This window comes from Otolemur garnettii, unplaced genomic scaffold (genome assembly GCF_000181295.1).
Source record: "Otolemur garnettii isolate 467f Iridium unplaced genomic scaffold, OtoGar3 scaffold00018, whole genome shotgun sequence".
Classification (NCBI taxonomy): Eukaryota; Metazoa; Chordata; class Mammalia; order Primates; family Galagidae; genus Otolemur; species Otolemur garnettii.
In genome coordinates, this window is record NW_003852413.1 from 13391962 (window position 1) to 13406952 (window position 14991).

The window sequence follows — 14991 nt, forward strand, 5'->3', positions numbered from 1 at the left end:
TGTGCTTGTAAAATAAAAATAATTATAGAATTTTAGAATTATAATGGGAAAAAAAGCTGGTGAGTTACAAGTGTAAGCTTTACTTAAAATGGCATTTTCCTATATTTTCTTGTAATTAAGCACATAATATAGTATTCTCACTTTTTATATAACCACATGTAAAGAATACAAATGTATTATTAAATTTATATGTTATACTGTTAGACACACCACTATTGAATACTAATGAAACAAGGTCTTAACATCAGGGCATTTATGTCAAAATATAAAGATTTTTGCCCCCTCTATTTGGAAAATTCTGTATGACCTGTGCTTTTGGTGTCAGAAAAACACAATGTTTTCCCCACAGGCTCTTAAAAATGGTCCAGTTAGGAAAATCTCTATTAATATTTAATGTACACAGGAATTTATTCCTGGGATATATGAAATGCAACACTTAGATAATACTATAAAACAGTGGTTCTCAACCTTCCTAATGCCGTGGCCCTTTAATACGGTTCGTGTGGGTCGCCACCCGCAGGTTGAGAACCATTGCAATAAAACTTCATCTAAAGAAAATAAATTGAGAAATACGATGTTAGGTTTTACCAGAAGTCCACCAAAATGTCTAATTTCCTTTTTGCAAAATAAAAGTGAAATGAGGAAAAACTTTTCCTAGCACTCTTCCAATGCCTGACTTTACACTTTGTACACTGTAGTAAAACCCACTTCATACTTAAAATACACCTAATTCCACTCTACTTTCCCTCTGATACAAATAACTTGGTCCATCAGGAGCTAAGTGTCAAAGTATGGTGTGTACACAGCTAGAACACCAGCCAACCACTCCGATGTGACTGTGTGTGTCACTGGAGAGAAGGGGGGAACAAAATCAGGGTTACAGCAACAGCCTCCTTAGGTTGAGGGGAAAATACAATTTACATAATTTGGTTTTCCAAGCAATCAGGCCAATTTGACCCAAAGAAACAAAAATATATACTACTTCAGAACCAAGAAAATGATATTAATGAAGAATGTTGATGATGAAATACTATTTTGGTTGTACAGGTAGGATATGAACCATTTTAGTAAAGGTCCAAATATCTTTTATTCCTGAAATGAATTACCACTTGATTTTATTACTTCTTTTTATAGATTTTCATAGTAAAAATTTAGAGGACAGGGGAATCTGATATAAGAAAGAGATGAACACCCTTGGAATTCAACACTGGTCATTGTCATCTAAGGTATTTCTAAACTCAGTCATGGTTCTAATTTTTACTTCCTGAAGACATTTTATAAGGGTTTCTGGTACAATGATAAGAATTTTCTAGGCCTATGACTCAAAGTATACTTTCTTATGATTCACAATATGTATGAAATTGGATTTCTCAAAGCAGCTTTATCTCTTGGTTCAAGAATATAATCAATAAATTAAAATGAAATTCTGAACATTAAAATGAAATATGGCAATTATACTTTATAAAAGTATTTAAAGAACTAAGGTTTTCTCACCAAATTTAATTTCCAAAAGGTTTAGCTTACAGAGAATATCATCAGTTACACTGGTCAATGTCCTACGGTATAACTTTCTCTGACAACTGAGAGCTTAAAAAAAAAAACTGCTATGATTTCTTTCATTGCATAATTAGAATTAAATAATCCACCATGTTTCACTCTTTGCTGTGGCTTCTAGGCAAACTCAGAGTTGAAACTTGCACTTAACTGTAACACTTTTTTTCCAGTATAGATTTCCTAATGTGATAAATATCACCTATTGCTTAGTTATTATTTTCAGTTATTTTAAGTAGGTGTTTGTTAAAAAATGCTGCCTAAAATGCTTTTTGAAAGTGACTGGCATATAAGAAATTAAAAGAAAATGTTTCTAATGAAAATATGCTACCCAAACCCCAAGACCATGGATATAGGTATAACAGTAATGTTCAGAGTACACATATATATTTACCTTGGAAATCATCTTTGAAGAATGAGAGCCAATGCTTTAGCCATTGCCTGCAAGAACATGCTGAGTTTATAAACGGGGATTTTTTTAATCTTGTGCCCATATTTGCAAATGAATGGAAAATAAGATGTTATTGATGTATAATTTTTAAAATTAAAATTTTCCTATAAATATCGGTTTAGGAAAGCTTTTTGTTAAGTAGCAGTTAGAATCAGTGATAGGTTCAGCTCTTTACATGAATCAATACAGCAAAATTAATTTGAACTGTCCATTTATTATGCAAAAATTATTTATCTTAGGCTTATGATTCTGTTTAGAGACCCAAGAAAGTCATTTAGATGACAGTGTTATCCAAGATGCTCTGTACTATATACAAATGCTAAATTTAATATATTTTCAGATATTGCCTATATTCCTCTCCATGAACACTATTTAATTTGCATAATAATGATGGTAGTTCCCAGTGGCTGCTGGTTACCCTAACTCCTTTTTTCATTTATTTTTAATTTTTAAATATTAACGGGGTACAAATGTCTTAGTTGCATGGATAGCTTTTATAATGCTTAAGACAAGGGTATAAGGGCGCCCATCACCCAGTGTCCATTGTACCTTTTAGGTAGGTTTCTGTCTGTACTGCAACAGGTTACATAGTTGTCCTAAGATAGTGACATGGCCTCCGAGGTGGACCTCAAAGGTTGTATGTAACAGTCTCTACAGTATTCACACACACCACCTACTTCGGCAGCAAACATAAATTATCAACCAATCTCTAAATGGTGAAGAGCCCTAAAAAAACAAGTAAACTTATGGTCTATTTTTCTTTTAATTCAACACAATGAACTGCAGGAATTCTTTCATTATTTTATGTTTCAAAAGCAAAGCAAAAATTACATGTAGAATGTTCATGTTATAAGAAGTTTTCTAAGATTATAAATTAATATTAGAAATGTGATCAAATCAACCTAATTATTCTCTATGATAATTTCAACCCCAGGGACCTGGTAAATGAGAAATATTGGACAGTGAGGCTATGAACTTCTATGTGTCTTGATTTCTACTGATCTAGATGATGCTTTTCCTTAAACACATGTCTTCAGGTAGATACCAGACTAACTATCTTATATGAAGGTGGTAAAGTTTAATGTGCACTTAGCAAATATTAAGAATCATAATATAATATTATATCATAATATATCACTGAAAATCAAAGTATTACGAAAAAATGTAATATACACATAGAATAATTAGCTAACTGCACCAAATAAAATGAACAAAAATGGTTAATTGTTCTTAGTTGAATTTCCACATCTTATTATTGTTCCATAAAACAGAAATTAGTAGAATAACTAACCTTTAATAATTATAAAACCTGTTCACCAAAAGGGAGTTCCTAACTGGTATGCTTCATCTTAAGGTAGGTAAATATACTATATAATGATTTTCTTATCAGCATAGAGTGTACTAACATCTTTGGAAGAAGCCAAAAAAGAGATTTTTAGGAGACTGTCCTTATTTAAGAATCTGAAGGAAGAGTGGCAGCAAACAAAGCCATACTATCCAAAATAGACATTTCACTGGCCCTCTTTTGATTAAGCATTTCAGATATTCCTTTCTACAAAATGGCCTCCATTGCTACGCTGGAAGAGCCCAACATTAACTGCAAATCAAATCTCTCTGGAACTAAAAAAATTATCCAATCTAATATTTAAAATATATACTTTTTTTGCATTAAACTATAACACAATGACTTGAAAAAGATCTTCCCTGTTGAAAATGATATGCCCATTTTGTTTTTTGAAATTTGTAGGTGGAATTCAGAACTTAAAAGGTGTCATACATTAAATTATTTAGACCATAATCATGAAGAGATATATTTTGAAAATTTAGGACTTACCTGAAAAAACTTTGAATTAATACCCTCAATGAATAACCAAACATAAATATAAATTATCAGCATTTCAGCACACATAAGATTTTTTAAAATACAACTTATTGATAAAAGTTTTTAAAAACTGTATCCTCTATAAACAACTACATACAACATATGCAAAATTATTTTGCTTTGACCAAGAATGCATTTAGACTAAGTTTTCAGTGCTTACTGGCATTCCCATGACAGCAATTCCAATGTGTAAAACGTTCCAAGAAATACACAAAAGATGAGAAATATAATCCTAAACTACAGCATGTGAAAAAGTCATAGAGTCCTCACATTTACTGTTTCAATAATGAGAAATTCAATTAATAACCCAAGAATGCCATCCCTGTGGATTTACTACATGTAACAGTTCTAAGATTTCCCTTTTGTTATGATTGGATGAACCGCACCCTATATGGCAGATACGACATAGGCAAAATCACAAAGGTCTCCTCTAAATTCGGCCTCCACTTGTGCCAGCCTCCCACAACAGCACCAAAATAGTAGAAAGTTATGTAAATTAATGTATTTTATTATATCTGTCATTCAATTCTACCATGCAAACGAATCCTACACTGACTCAGAACCCATGTCCCTTACCATGGGAAAACAATGGTGAGGTCTGAAATCATGTTTAAAGGAGAATATAAGTTTGAAAATATTCTCAATAAATTATGTGGCTAAAAATCAAAAGACCAGCATATATTTTATAAAAGCTCTAATGAGATTGGTGGCAAAAATACAATACACATTGATTTAACAGAAACCAACTGATTATTCTAAACTATGGCTACTGCAATGATTTCCTTTTTAATTAGCAAATCACCATAGAATAAATTGAAAATAATTTTCCTATAAATGTATATTATGGACAAAAAAAACCCGTGCTGAGTACATTCATACTGCATCGGTTATTCTCCTAAAACAGAAGACAACTCAAGGTCAAATGAAAAATAACCAGTCGCTCCTATTCTTTGCCTTACCGCCTCCCGCTCTCCACTCAAAAAATTAACATCTTATTTAAATAGTAGTGTTTTTATGTTTAGATCATTTTAAAATTGTTTAAACACATAGTACAACAGAAGATTTATTTTATTGTTTGGCAATTATATGATTTTGGGAGGAAGGCTCTCTAGGGAAAGAAGCTTATGTGTGGTGTGGTCAGTATGGTTAGATTTCAATAGGAAAAGAGGCACTGAGAGCTAGTATATGATGTGGTTTTATTAGAAAAGAATATTATCTTCTTATTTTTTATCAATTGCTCTCAAATTTTTCTTTAATACAATTTCACAGCAATCTCCTCAAGAGAAAACATTAAAGGCCCTTGATTATATATACCCTAAAGAATGTATTGTACCACAAAGATACACACCCAATAAGTTTTTTTTTCATCTGAAATTTATAAAGATAATTTTCCATGCTGACAGTGCACATTTCATCCACAAGTTTGAGGAGTCAAATGCTACCACAGCTGGGGGTTATTCTGCCAAATGGCTTCCAACAGGGACTACAGAGATGGAGGTTAGGAGGCATGTGTGTGTGCAAGAAAAAGCAACAGACCTGATGGGAAATAGTCTTTCTCGGGAGTCATTTTATCAATTACCATCTGAGTGATCTAATCAAATATAGAATCTGATGAAAAAGCAACACTAAGAAGGAAAAGCAAATAGTAAAACAACTGCTTGATTACCTACAGAGATTAAAACAAAAAGCAAGGAGTGAGGCTGATATATTTCTTAGGGATTTGCTAGGGCTGAGGGGAGGGGTGAGGGGCAGATACCTTAACAAAATCCATCATGAAAGGAACTGAGACAAGATTATAAAAAAGGGGCCAAGTTATAGCGCGCCATGGGATTTTTAATCTGGCTACCTGTGGTTTCTGTAGTTAAAGCCTTATTCATCCCCCAAACAGGGGGGGTGGAGTGAGAAAAACAATGAAAATCACATTTATATGTCAGTTTTGCAAATGATCAAACAGCGTGCATCAACAAGAATAAGAAAACATTAAACGCTGATGACTTTTTAAAAACAGATACCCGTTATATCAAATATTATTGATAATTACCTGTGCATCTCGTTTCTTGAACTCCTGAATTTGATTTTCGTGCTCCATATTGGCAGCGCGAAGCTGTTTTTCCAGGTTTTCAATTTCCCGTTCATGGTCTCGGACTAGGCTATCCTTCTCTGCGTTATGCTGCTGTAATAGGTGCGTCTTCTCCTGTTCATGCTCCAGCTTCAGCTCTACTATCTGATTGGACAATGAGGAGGACAGTTCATCAACAGAACATCCTTGTCGTCATGACAACTCATGTACAGCTTAATTTTTCTCTAATTTCCCCAAGTTGAAAATCTTATTTTTGCGTCATTATTACCTCACCCTTGAAATACACTTATTCGGGGGGGAGGGGGTTATTCAAACCTCCTCATATTCAAAACAGTTGGGTATATTCAGTAAATCCTTCTGCAATCTGTTGACACAAACGTCTGAACATTAACAAAAAAAAATTATGTTGAATGCTAGGTATTTCCTCCCCAAGAATTCGGGTATTACTGATCAGCAATGGTTGCAAATGGTTAATAGTCAGTACGCTTTGCTTTTTTGCTTAAACATATACATGTAAAAAGCAGCACTTAAATCGGTCAGTTTTCTTTATGATTTTCAAATAAAAGAATGGAGCTAAATACGTATCTGGATTATTGTATATACAGTTGTCTTTTTAAAAATAAAATGATAAATTTCAAAGCTCTATTATCTCTTTGTCAGCTACGGTATACCAACATAAACAGATGTTATGTGTTCCAGAAGGGCACCTGCTGTGCTGCAAGCTTGCGCCATGATTTCATAAAGAGCATTCTATTCTCAGGATCCTTTCCCAGTCCACTCCACACTGGAGACTGTGACCTTGGCCAGTCTTAGCCTCTCCCTGCTAGACTGAATGGCAGCCCGAGACCAAGGGCCTGGTAGCCGCAGCTTTGATACTAATCCTCCCAGACTGTGCACAATGGCACCCTACCTGGCCTGCAAACTATAGCCAGCCAGGCTGTCTTTGAAGCAGGTGATGAATAGGGGACTGCAGGAAGCCAGCTTCCCCAGTGAACTCCAGGCCACACAGCTGCTAGGAACAGTCACTTGGATTTTTCTTCAGTTTTGGTGGATTTCAGGGGGAAAAAATTGCTGTTATCTAGAATATGTTCTGTTATTTTCGGCGTGAGAATCCATCTTCAAAAAAGCTAACAGTAGGAGCCTGCTCCAAATCGATCTTGTTTCGTGCAATGAATCACCAGACTACCTTATCTTAAAGCTATAGCATTCATTTCTCCAGGCCTGCACACTGCACTAAATTTCAGAAGTTATTTTCTTTTTAAATTTGCAATGCTTACCTCCTAATTGCAAATCAAGAAATAAAACACGAATTAAATTTGCTTTAACACCTAGGTTTCAAATGTTTTCTTACTGTGATTTTTCATGGAGAATTTGAAAACCAGTAATAAATTTTTAACCATTCATAAAAACATTATGCTATTTTAAAAAAAGAAAAGTATACTAACTCTTAAACATGTACACTTATCAGAACAAAATAATGTATAAACAATAAGGAAAACGTATTTTACAGCGAATTTATATTTCTTTGAAATTTAGGGTTTTCCCCCCATGTTATTCTACTGTTGGCAATGTACAAAAAAAAACAGTCTAAAAATGTTCTCCTGATATGTACTACACAAATTGGTTAGAAAAGGTCTTTTTGATACTTTAAAATAAATGTAAATATTTTATTCTGTGTTTCACACAACTGTGATGTTAAGACCAACAAAAGAGAAAATTTAAAACTTTCTTGCTATTATGGCATTTTTTTTTTTTCAGGAAACCAAGTGAATGCATTATTAAGTTACAATATTTTTAGTTCTGACACTTTATTATTTCTACTCAGTGTTATATTATCAAGAATCATTATAATAAAATTATAAACTTCAATCAAAATCATTTAAGTAATCATTTAAGGTAAGAGGTAGAGATAGTTCTACTGAGATCTTGAAAGTCTCAAGAAAATTGGTGAAAAGAATGTGACAACATTGACAGAAGGCAAAATATCTTATATTTTACAGAAAAGCAACCAATGATCTATAACTGGGGCAAGAGAATTACAGAATTTTCTCCCCCAAAAAAGGCACATCCTTAGAACTAGCTGTGTGATCATTAGTGATGAAGCTGCCTTATTCTAAGCTCTCGCGATAATGCACTTCCATAGTAATGGTCTAAATGGAGTCATTTTCAGTGTTCTTATAAACTGATCAATGACCATGTCATGTTTAAATTTTAGTTCATTTATTTTCAAAAATCAGTAACAAAATAAAATAGCAATAATGGAATTTCAAGCCTAAAGATAAATGTTCACAAATTATTATTAGTTTATTTTGCCAGGATCTGTTGTTCAGTGATTCTACTCAACGAACAAATCTCAAGGTTGCTGCAGCAACCTATTTCACCTTTTAAAGTGAAATAGCTCAGGCTCATTTGCTCTGTCCAACTCTGCTCGGCTGACTTATAGATGTTATAAGCCCTTTCTTGTTTATGCCTATGTTTCCACACTGTCAGCATCTTTTGGGGGGGGTCCCCTGCAGATAAATGGTAGAGTCCAGAGGAAAAACTAATGTTCTGGGAACATCTTGATGATGATATTCATAACCAAAAAGGGCATTATCAAAGTCAATAAATCTGTGTTAAAATTCCAAATTTTTAGGGTCCCTAGTCTTTCCATGTCAGTAAATGATTTTTTTGTTTCTTCTGGGTAGATACGTGGTAATTGGATTGCAGGATCAAATGGAAGATCTACTCTTAGTTCTTTGAGGATTCTCCATACTTCTTTCCAAAGAGGCTGCATTAGTTTGAAATCCCAATAACATTATAAGCATGTTCCCTTTTTCCCACATCTTCACCAGTATCTGCAGCTTGGAGACGGTGTGACGTGGGCTATTCTCAGTGGGGTTAGGTAATATCTTAAGGTGGTTTTGATTTGCATTTCTTTGATAACCAGGGACAAACACATTTTTTCATGTGTTTTTTGGCCATTTGTCTGTCTTTTTCAGAGAAGACTCTGTTCATATCTCTTGCCCAATGATAAAATGAAATAGTTTGCTCTTTTTTGTTGTTGTTGATGAATTTGAGTTCTCCATAGATTCTTGTTATCAAGCTTTGTCATGCAAATATCTTCTCCCATTCTGAAGGTTGTCTATTTGCTTAGTTGGTGTGTGCTTAGCTGTGGAGAAAGCTTTTTAGCTTAATTAAGTCCCATGTATTTATTTCTGTTGTTACTGCAATTGCCAATGGAGTCTTCTTCATAAAATTTTTCCCTAGGCCAATATGATCAAGAGTTTTGCCTATACTTTCTTCTAGGATTTTTATCATTTTGTATCTTAAATTTAAGTCTTTCACCCATTGTGAGTTAATTTTTGTAAGAGGTAAGAGATGCGGGTCCAGTTTCAGTCTTTCACCTGTAGTAATTCAGTTCTCCCAGCACTATTTGTTGAACAGGGATTCTTTTCCCAAGTATATGCTTTTGTTTTGTTTTTTGAAGATCAGATGGTGACATGGGGCTCTTTCATCTCTGGGTTTTCTATTCTGTTCCATAGAGCTATGTCTCTATTTTTGTGCTAGTATCATGCTGTTTTGATCACTATGGACTTGATGCACAACCTGAAGTCTAGTATTATGATATGTCCAGATTTGTTTTTATTGCAAAGAATTGCCTAAGCTATATGGGTTTTTTCTTTTCTTTTTTTTTTCCTCTGGTTCTATACGAAACAAAGAACTATTTTTTTTAATTCTTCAAAGTATAATGTTGGTATTTTAATGGGGATTGCATTAAATTTATAGATTGCTTTGGGTAGTATGGACATTTTAACAATGTTGATTCTTCCCAGCTATGGTGCCATTCCCAGCATGGTATGCTCTTCCATTTGTTGGTGCTCTGCTATTTCTTTTCTCAGGCTTTCTTAATTCTCTGTAGAGATCCTTCACATCCTTTGTTAGATATATTACCAGGTGTTTTATTTTCTTTGATGCTACTGTGAAGAGGATTGTGTTCCTGATTTGCTTCTCAGCTTGATTGTTATTGGTGGATACAAAAGCTACTGATTTGTAGACACTGATTTTATACCCTGCAACATTACTGTATTTCTTGATCACTTCCAGGAGTCTTTTGCTTGAGTCCCTGAGGTTTTCTTACTAACAAGTTTATCATCACTGAGGAGTGAGAGTTTGAACTCCTCTTCCCCATTTGAATGTCTTTAATATCCTTCTCTTGCTTGATTGCATTGGCTAGAACCTCTAGCACTATGTTGAATAGTAGTTGCAATAGTGAACATCCTTGTTGGTTCCAGTTCCTTGAGATAGTTCATTACGTTATGTGTGTTGTAAGTGAAAATGCTTTCAGTTTTACTCCATTCAGTATGATATTGGCTGTGGGGTTGTCATAGATGGCTTCTTTCAGTTTAAAAAAGGTCCCATCTAAGCTTATTTTCTTAAGTGTTCTTGTCAGAAAAGGATGCTGAATTTTGTCAACTGCTTTTTCTGTATCTATTGAGAGGATCATATGATCTTTGTTTCTGCTTCCATTTATGTGGTGAATTACATTTGTGGATTTGCATATGTTAAATGAACCATGCATCCCTGGGATAAAGCCTACTTGATCATGATGTATAAGTTTTTTAAGATGTAGCTTTATTTTATTTGCTAGGATTTTATTGAGTATTTCTGCATCAATATTTATTTATTAGTGAAATTGGTCTGTAGTTCTCATTTTTAGTTAGGTCCTTTCCTGGTTTTAGTATCAGGGTGATGCCTACATAGAAAAGGTTGGGGAGGATTCCTTCCTTTTCAATGTTTTGGAACAGGTTCTGTAGTATAGGTACCAACTCTTTGAGGGTTTGATAGAATTCTGGTATGAAGCCATCTGGTCCAGGGCATTTTTAATGGGATGTTTTTTATTGTTGCTTCAATTTCAGGGCTTGATATTGGTCTGTTAAAGAGATCTATTTTTTCCTGGTTAAGTCTAGGGAGGTTGTATGATACCAGGTATCATTCCATTTCCTCCACATTCTCAAATTTCTAGGCATAGAGTTTTTTGTAGTAACCAGAGATGATCTTTGCATCTGTGGTATCTGGTGTTATTTCCCCATTTTTATTTCTGATTGAGGTTATTAGAGATCTTACATTTCTGCTTGTAGTTAATATGGCCAAAGGCTTCTGAATTTATCTTTTCAAAAAATCAACATTTAAAAAAAATTTCTGAATGATTCTTTTGTTTTCAACTTCACTCATTTCTGACTTAATTTTGGCTATTTCTTTTCTTCTGCTAGGTTTTGGATCAGATTGCTTTTCCTTTTCTAGTTCCTTGAGGTGGTTTGTTAGGTTGTTTATGTGTGCTCTTCCTATTTTTTGGATGTGGTTGTCTAATGTGATAAATTTTCCTCTTAGAATTGCTTTTGCAGAATCCCACAGGTTTTGATAGCTTGTGGTTTCCTTGTCATTATGTTCAAGGAATGTAATGATTTCCTTCTTTAACTTTCTCTTTGACTCAGCTGTCTTTCAGCATAAGGTTATTTAGTTTCCATGACTTTGTGCAGGGATGAGATTTTTGCTGGAGTTTAGTTGTACCTTTATGCCCTCATGGTCTGAAAAGGTACAAGGTATAATTTCTATTATTTTAATTTTGTTGAGGTTTGTGTCCTAGGATATGTTTGGAACATGATCTATGAGCTGGAGAGAAGAATGTATACTAAACAGTTTGGGATGATATGTTCTGTATATGTCTATTAAGCCTAATTGTTCTAGGGTTGCATTTAAGTCCCTTGATACTCTGTTTAGAGGATCTGTCCAGTCCTGTCAGTAGGGTATTGAAGTCCCCAGTTATTATGATGTTGTAAGATATCATATTGTTCCAGTTAGGATTCTTTTATAAATGAAGAGCATATAAATCCAGACCAGTTAGGATTCATTTTATACATCTGGGAGCATTTAAGTAGGGTGCATATATATTTAGAGTTGATAAGTCTTCTTATTGTATGGTTCCCTGAATGAGTATACACTGTCTGCCTTTGTCATCCTTTACTTTTGTTGATTTAAATCCACTTGTATCTGCAAATAAAATTGCAACCCCTCCTTCCAATTTCCATTTGTCTTTTATTGTTTTTCCACCTTTCACCTGGAGTCTTGTTTGCCTTAGAGGTCAGATGTGTTTCCTGAAGACTATATATAGTTGGCTTGTGCTTTTTTTATCCAATAAGCTAGCCTGTACCTTTTCAGTGGGAAATTCACACCACTCATATCTACTGAGAGAACTAATAAGTACGATGGAGTTCTGTTCATCTTATTTTGTGAAGTTCCATTGCTTAGTTTTATCCCTTGTGCACTGTGGAAGATAGGTTCTGTTCTTTAGTTTCTGGGTGCCTACTTTGCTTGTGGTCCATTCTGTGGTCAGTGAGAACACATCTCAGTACTTCCTGCAGAGCTGTTCTTGTTGTGGCAAATTTCCTTACTGTTTGCATGTCAGCAAAAGATTTGATTCTCCATTAAATATGAAACTTAGTTAAGCAGGATACATAATCTTAGGCTGAAAAATTGTTCTATTAAAGAAGGTTGAAGTTTAAGATGACCACTCTCTCTGGTTTGGATAGTTTCATCTAAAAGTCTGCTGTCATCCTGATGGATCTGCCCCTTACAGCAGTCTCTGCTTTCCATCTGACACGGAACCTAATAGGTCAATTGGTGCTTACTCCTAGATGACTGCAGAATTTTCGCTTTCATTTTTACCTTGGCCAGGTTCAGTACAATGTGTCTAGGAGATGCTCTGTTTGTATTGAGACTAAGCAGGGTTCAATATCCATCTAAGGGGAGTGTGTCAGAATCTTTGGTGATGCTTGGGAAATTTTCAGTTATGATATCCTCCAGTAGGGCTTCCATACCTTTAGATCACTCTTCTTTTCCTTCAGGATTACCAATAATTTGTATGTTTGTACACTTGGTGAAATCTCATAATTCTCTAAGAGATTGTTCTGTGTTGACTCTCTTCTGTTTTGCCTTTTAAAATGCCTAAGTTAGCTCTAAAGCTTATCCTCTAGCTCTGAGATTCTTTCTTCTCCATTGTTTAATCTGTTACTAATACTTTCTATGGCATCTTTAAGTTTCCTGAATGACTCTTTCAATTCCTTAAGCTCCAGTGTATCCTTTCTATTTTCATCATGTCTTGTATTCATTTCTTGTATCAATTTTAAATTTCCTTTTGGTGGTTTTCCACTTTTCCTTCAATTTCCTTTACTGTTTTTGCCATCCATGCTCTAAATTCCCATTCTGTCATTTTTATTATTTCTTTATAGGTGGGATATACTTTGGTAGCTGCCTTGTGATCCCTTGGGGGGGCTGACCTGCTCCAGTTTTTCATGTTGCCAGGATTTTTTGTTGGTTCCTCCATGTATATTTTCTTCTTGCTCACTTCCTTCCCTTATATTCTCCTCTTGCTTCCTTCTTCTCCTTAATTTTCCCTGTCTATGTGCTTGGCTGTTAGAGTGGCCAGGAGCAGCTGGTGAGGAGATGGCTCTAGTCTGCCATCTTTTTTTTTTGAGACAGAGTCTTACTATGTCACCCTTGGCAGAATGTCAGGGCATCACGGCTCACAGAAACCTCAAACTCTTGGGCGTCAGTGATTCTCTTGCCTTAGCTTCCCAAGTAGCTGGGACTACAGGTGCCCATCACAACGCCCAGCTATTTTCTTGTTGCAGTTGTCATTGTTGTTTAGCTGGCCTGGGCCAGGCTCGAACCCACCAGCCGTGGTGATTGTGGTTGGCACCGTAACCATTGTGCTACAGGCATGGAGCCTAGTCTGCCATCTTGAAGCCAACTTTGGGCTTCTGCCATTAGAAAATCTGGGAGGGAGGAAAAGAAGAGAAATAGCCCAGAATCCTGGTAGAAAAGCCTCTGATTTCCTTTATCTTTATTTATTAACCTTCTAAGAAATCATTTCTTAAATGGTGAAAAATATATTTCTAAAGTTTAGAATCTTTCAGTTTCCCTTTTTTCTTAAACTAACTTTGCATAAAATTAAATTTAATATTTAATTAACATGAACAATGTAGCATGATTATATTTCTAATAAAATTGCTTTTTTCTACATATCTACTTATCCTTTGATTTATCTAGAATAAATGCTCACCTAAGATTAATGTCATTCATTGCTGAAAGACACTATTTGGGTTAGAATTTTTGCTGTCTTCTTTGTGTGTAGTAAATTGCCTTGTCAAATAGCAATAACTCCTGTTTGATATGTTTGTTTATAGTGGTGTTGCAAGAGTCTAAAACAAAGATGTGGCATCCCTTTAACAACTGTGCTCTGCATCTATGAAATTAATTAGATCTGAAAACTTACCAGAGGATCATGATTTTCCACTGAAGTGACAAACTGTCTGTCTAGTCACCAGTTCTAGACTTCCTGATTTTATACATCCAAGTAATATTCTCATTGGCTATCATATCCCTCACAAAACTAGGCTCAGTATACCACAGATACCTACAAGGCAAGACATCTTGACTGCCAGTATAGCCTTGATGCCCATTACAGCAGTTTCTACTTTCCACCTGACGTGAGTGTTTCACAAAGGATCTGCCACTTTGGCCTCTATTGGCCTTCTTTGGCCTTCCTATTCAAAGTAAGCAGCTCAATTCCATAGCAGCATCTCTTAGTGTCAGCCCTAAAATACAGAGGAAGCCACCATGAAGCTGCTCAGGGGTGCAGATGCCCCTACGATCAGTGTACCCTCAGCACTCCAGTGAAGGCAACATCATGCAGGCCTTCCTATGGCGTAGGTTCTCTGGGCTAAAATAACAAAACCTCTCTCATACTCTGTTTCCTGATACTTTTGACTCTTCCTCAGAATTATGCCAAGGCAGTTCCAGCATGACAGTGAGAATAGGGAAGAAGTAGAGAAAGCCACTACCTAGTAAAATCATAAACCACTGTAAATGTGGTGTATTTGTTTAAAAAAGAGATAAAGGGCACCCAAACACTGCAAACTCTGTGAAAAATTATGTTGATCATCAGACTCATACTTCAAGGGATTCTTTGCTTTAAAGTGTTGTCCA

The 14991-nt window shown here is 35.1% G+C and overlaps 1 protein-coding gene across 1 annotated transcript in view; it reads right to left on the bottom strand.

Moving 5' to 3' along the window:
• Positions 1-14991, bottom strand: part of CEP112 (centrosomal protein 112) — a 423284-nt gene that overhangs the window by 219274 nt on the left and 189019 nt on the right. The window contains exon 20 of the mRNA XM_003786186.3: positions 5926-6108. Coding sequence (XP_003786234.1) covers positions 5926-6108 — 183 coding nt within the window. The remainder of the gene's footprint in view (positions 1-5925; positions 6109-14991) is intronic.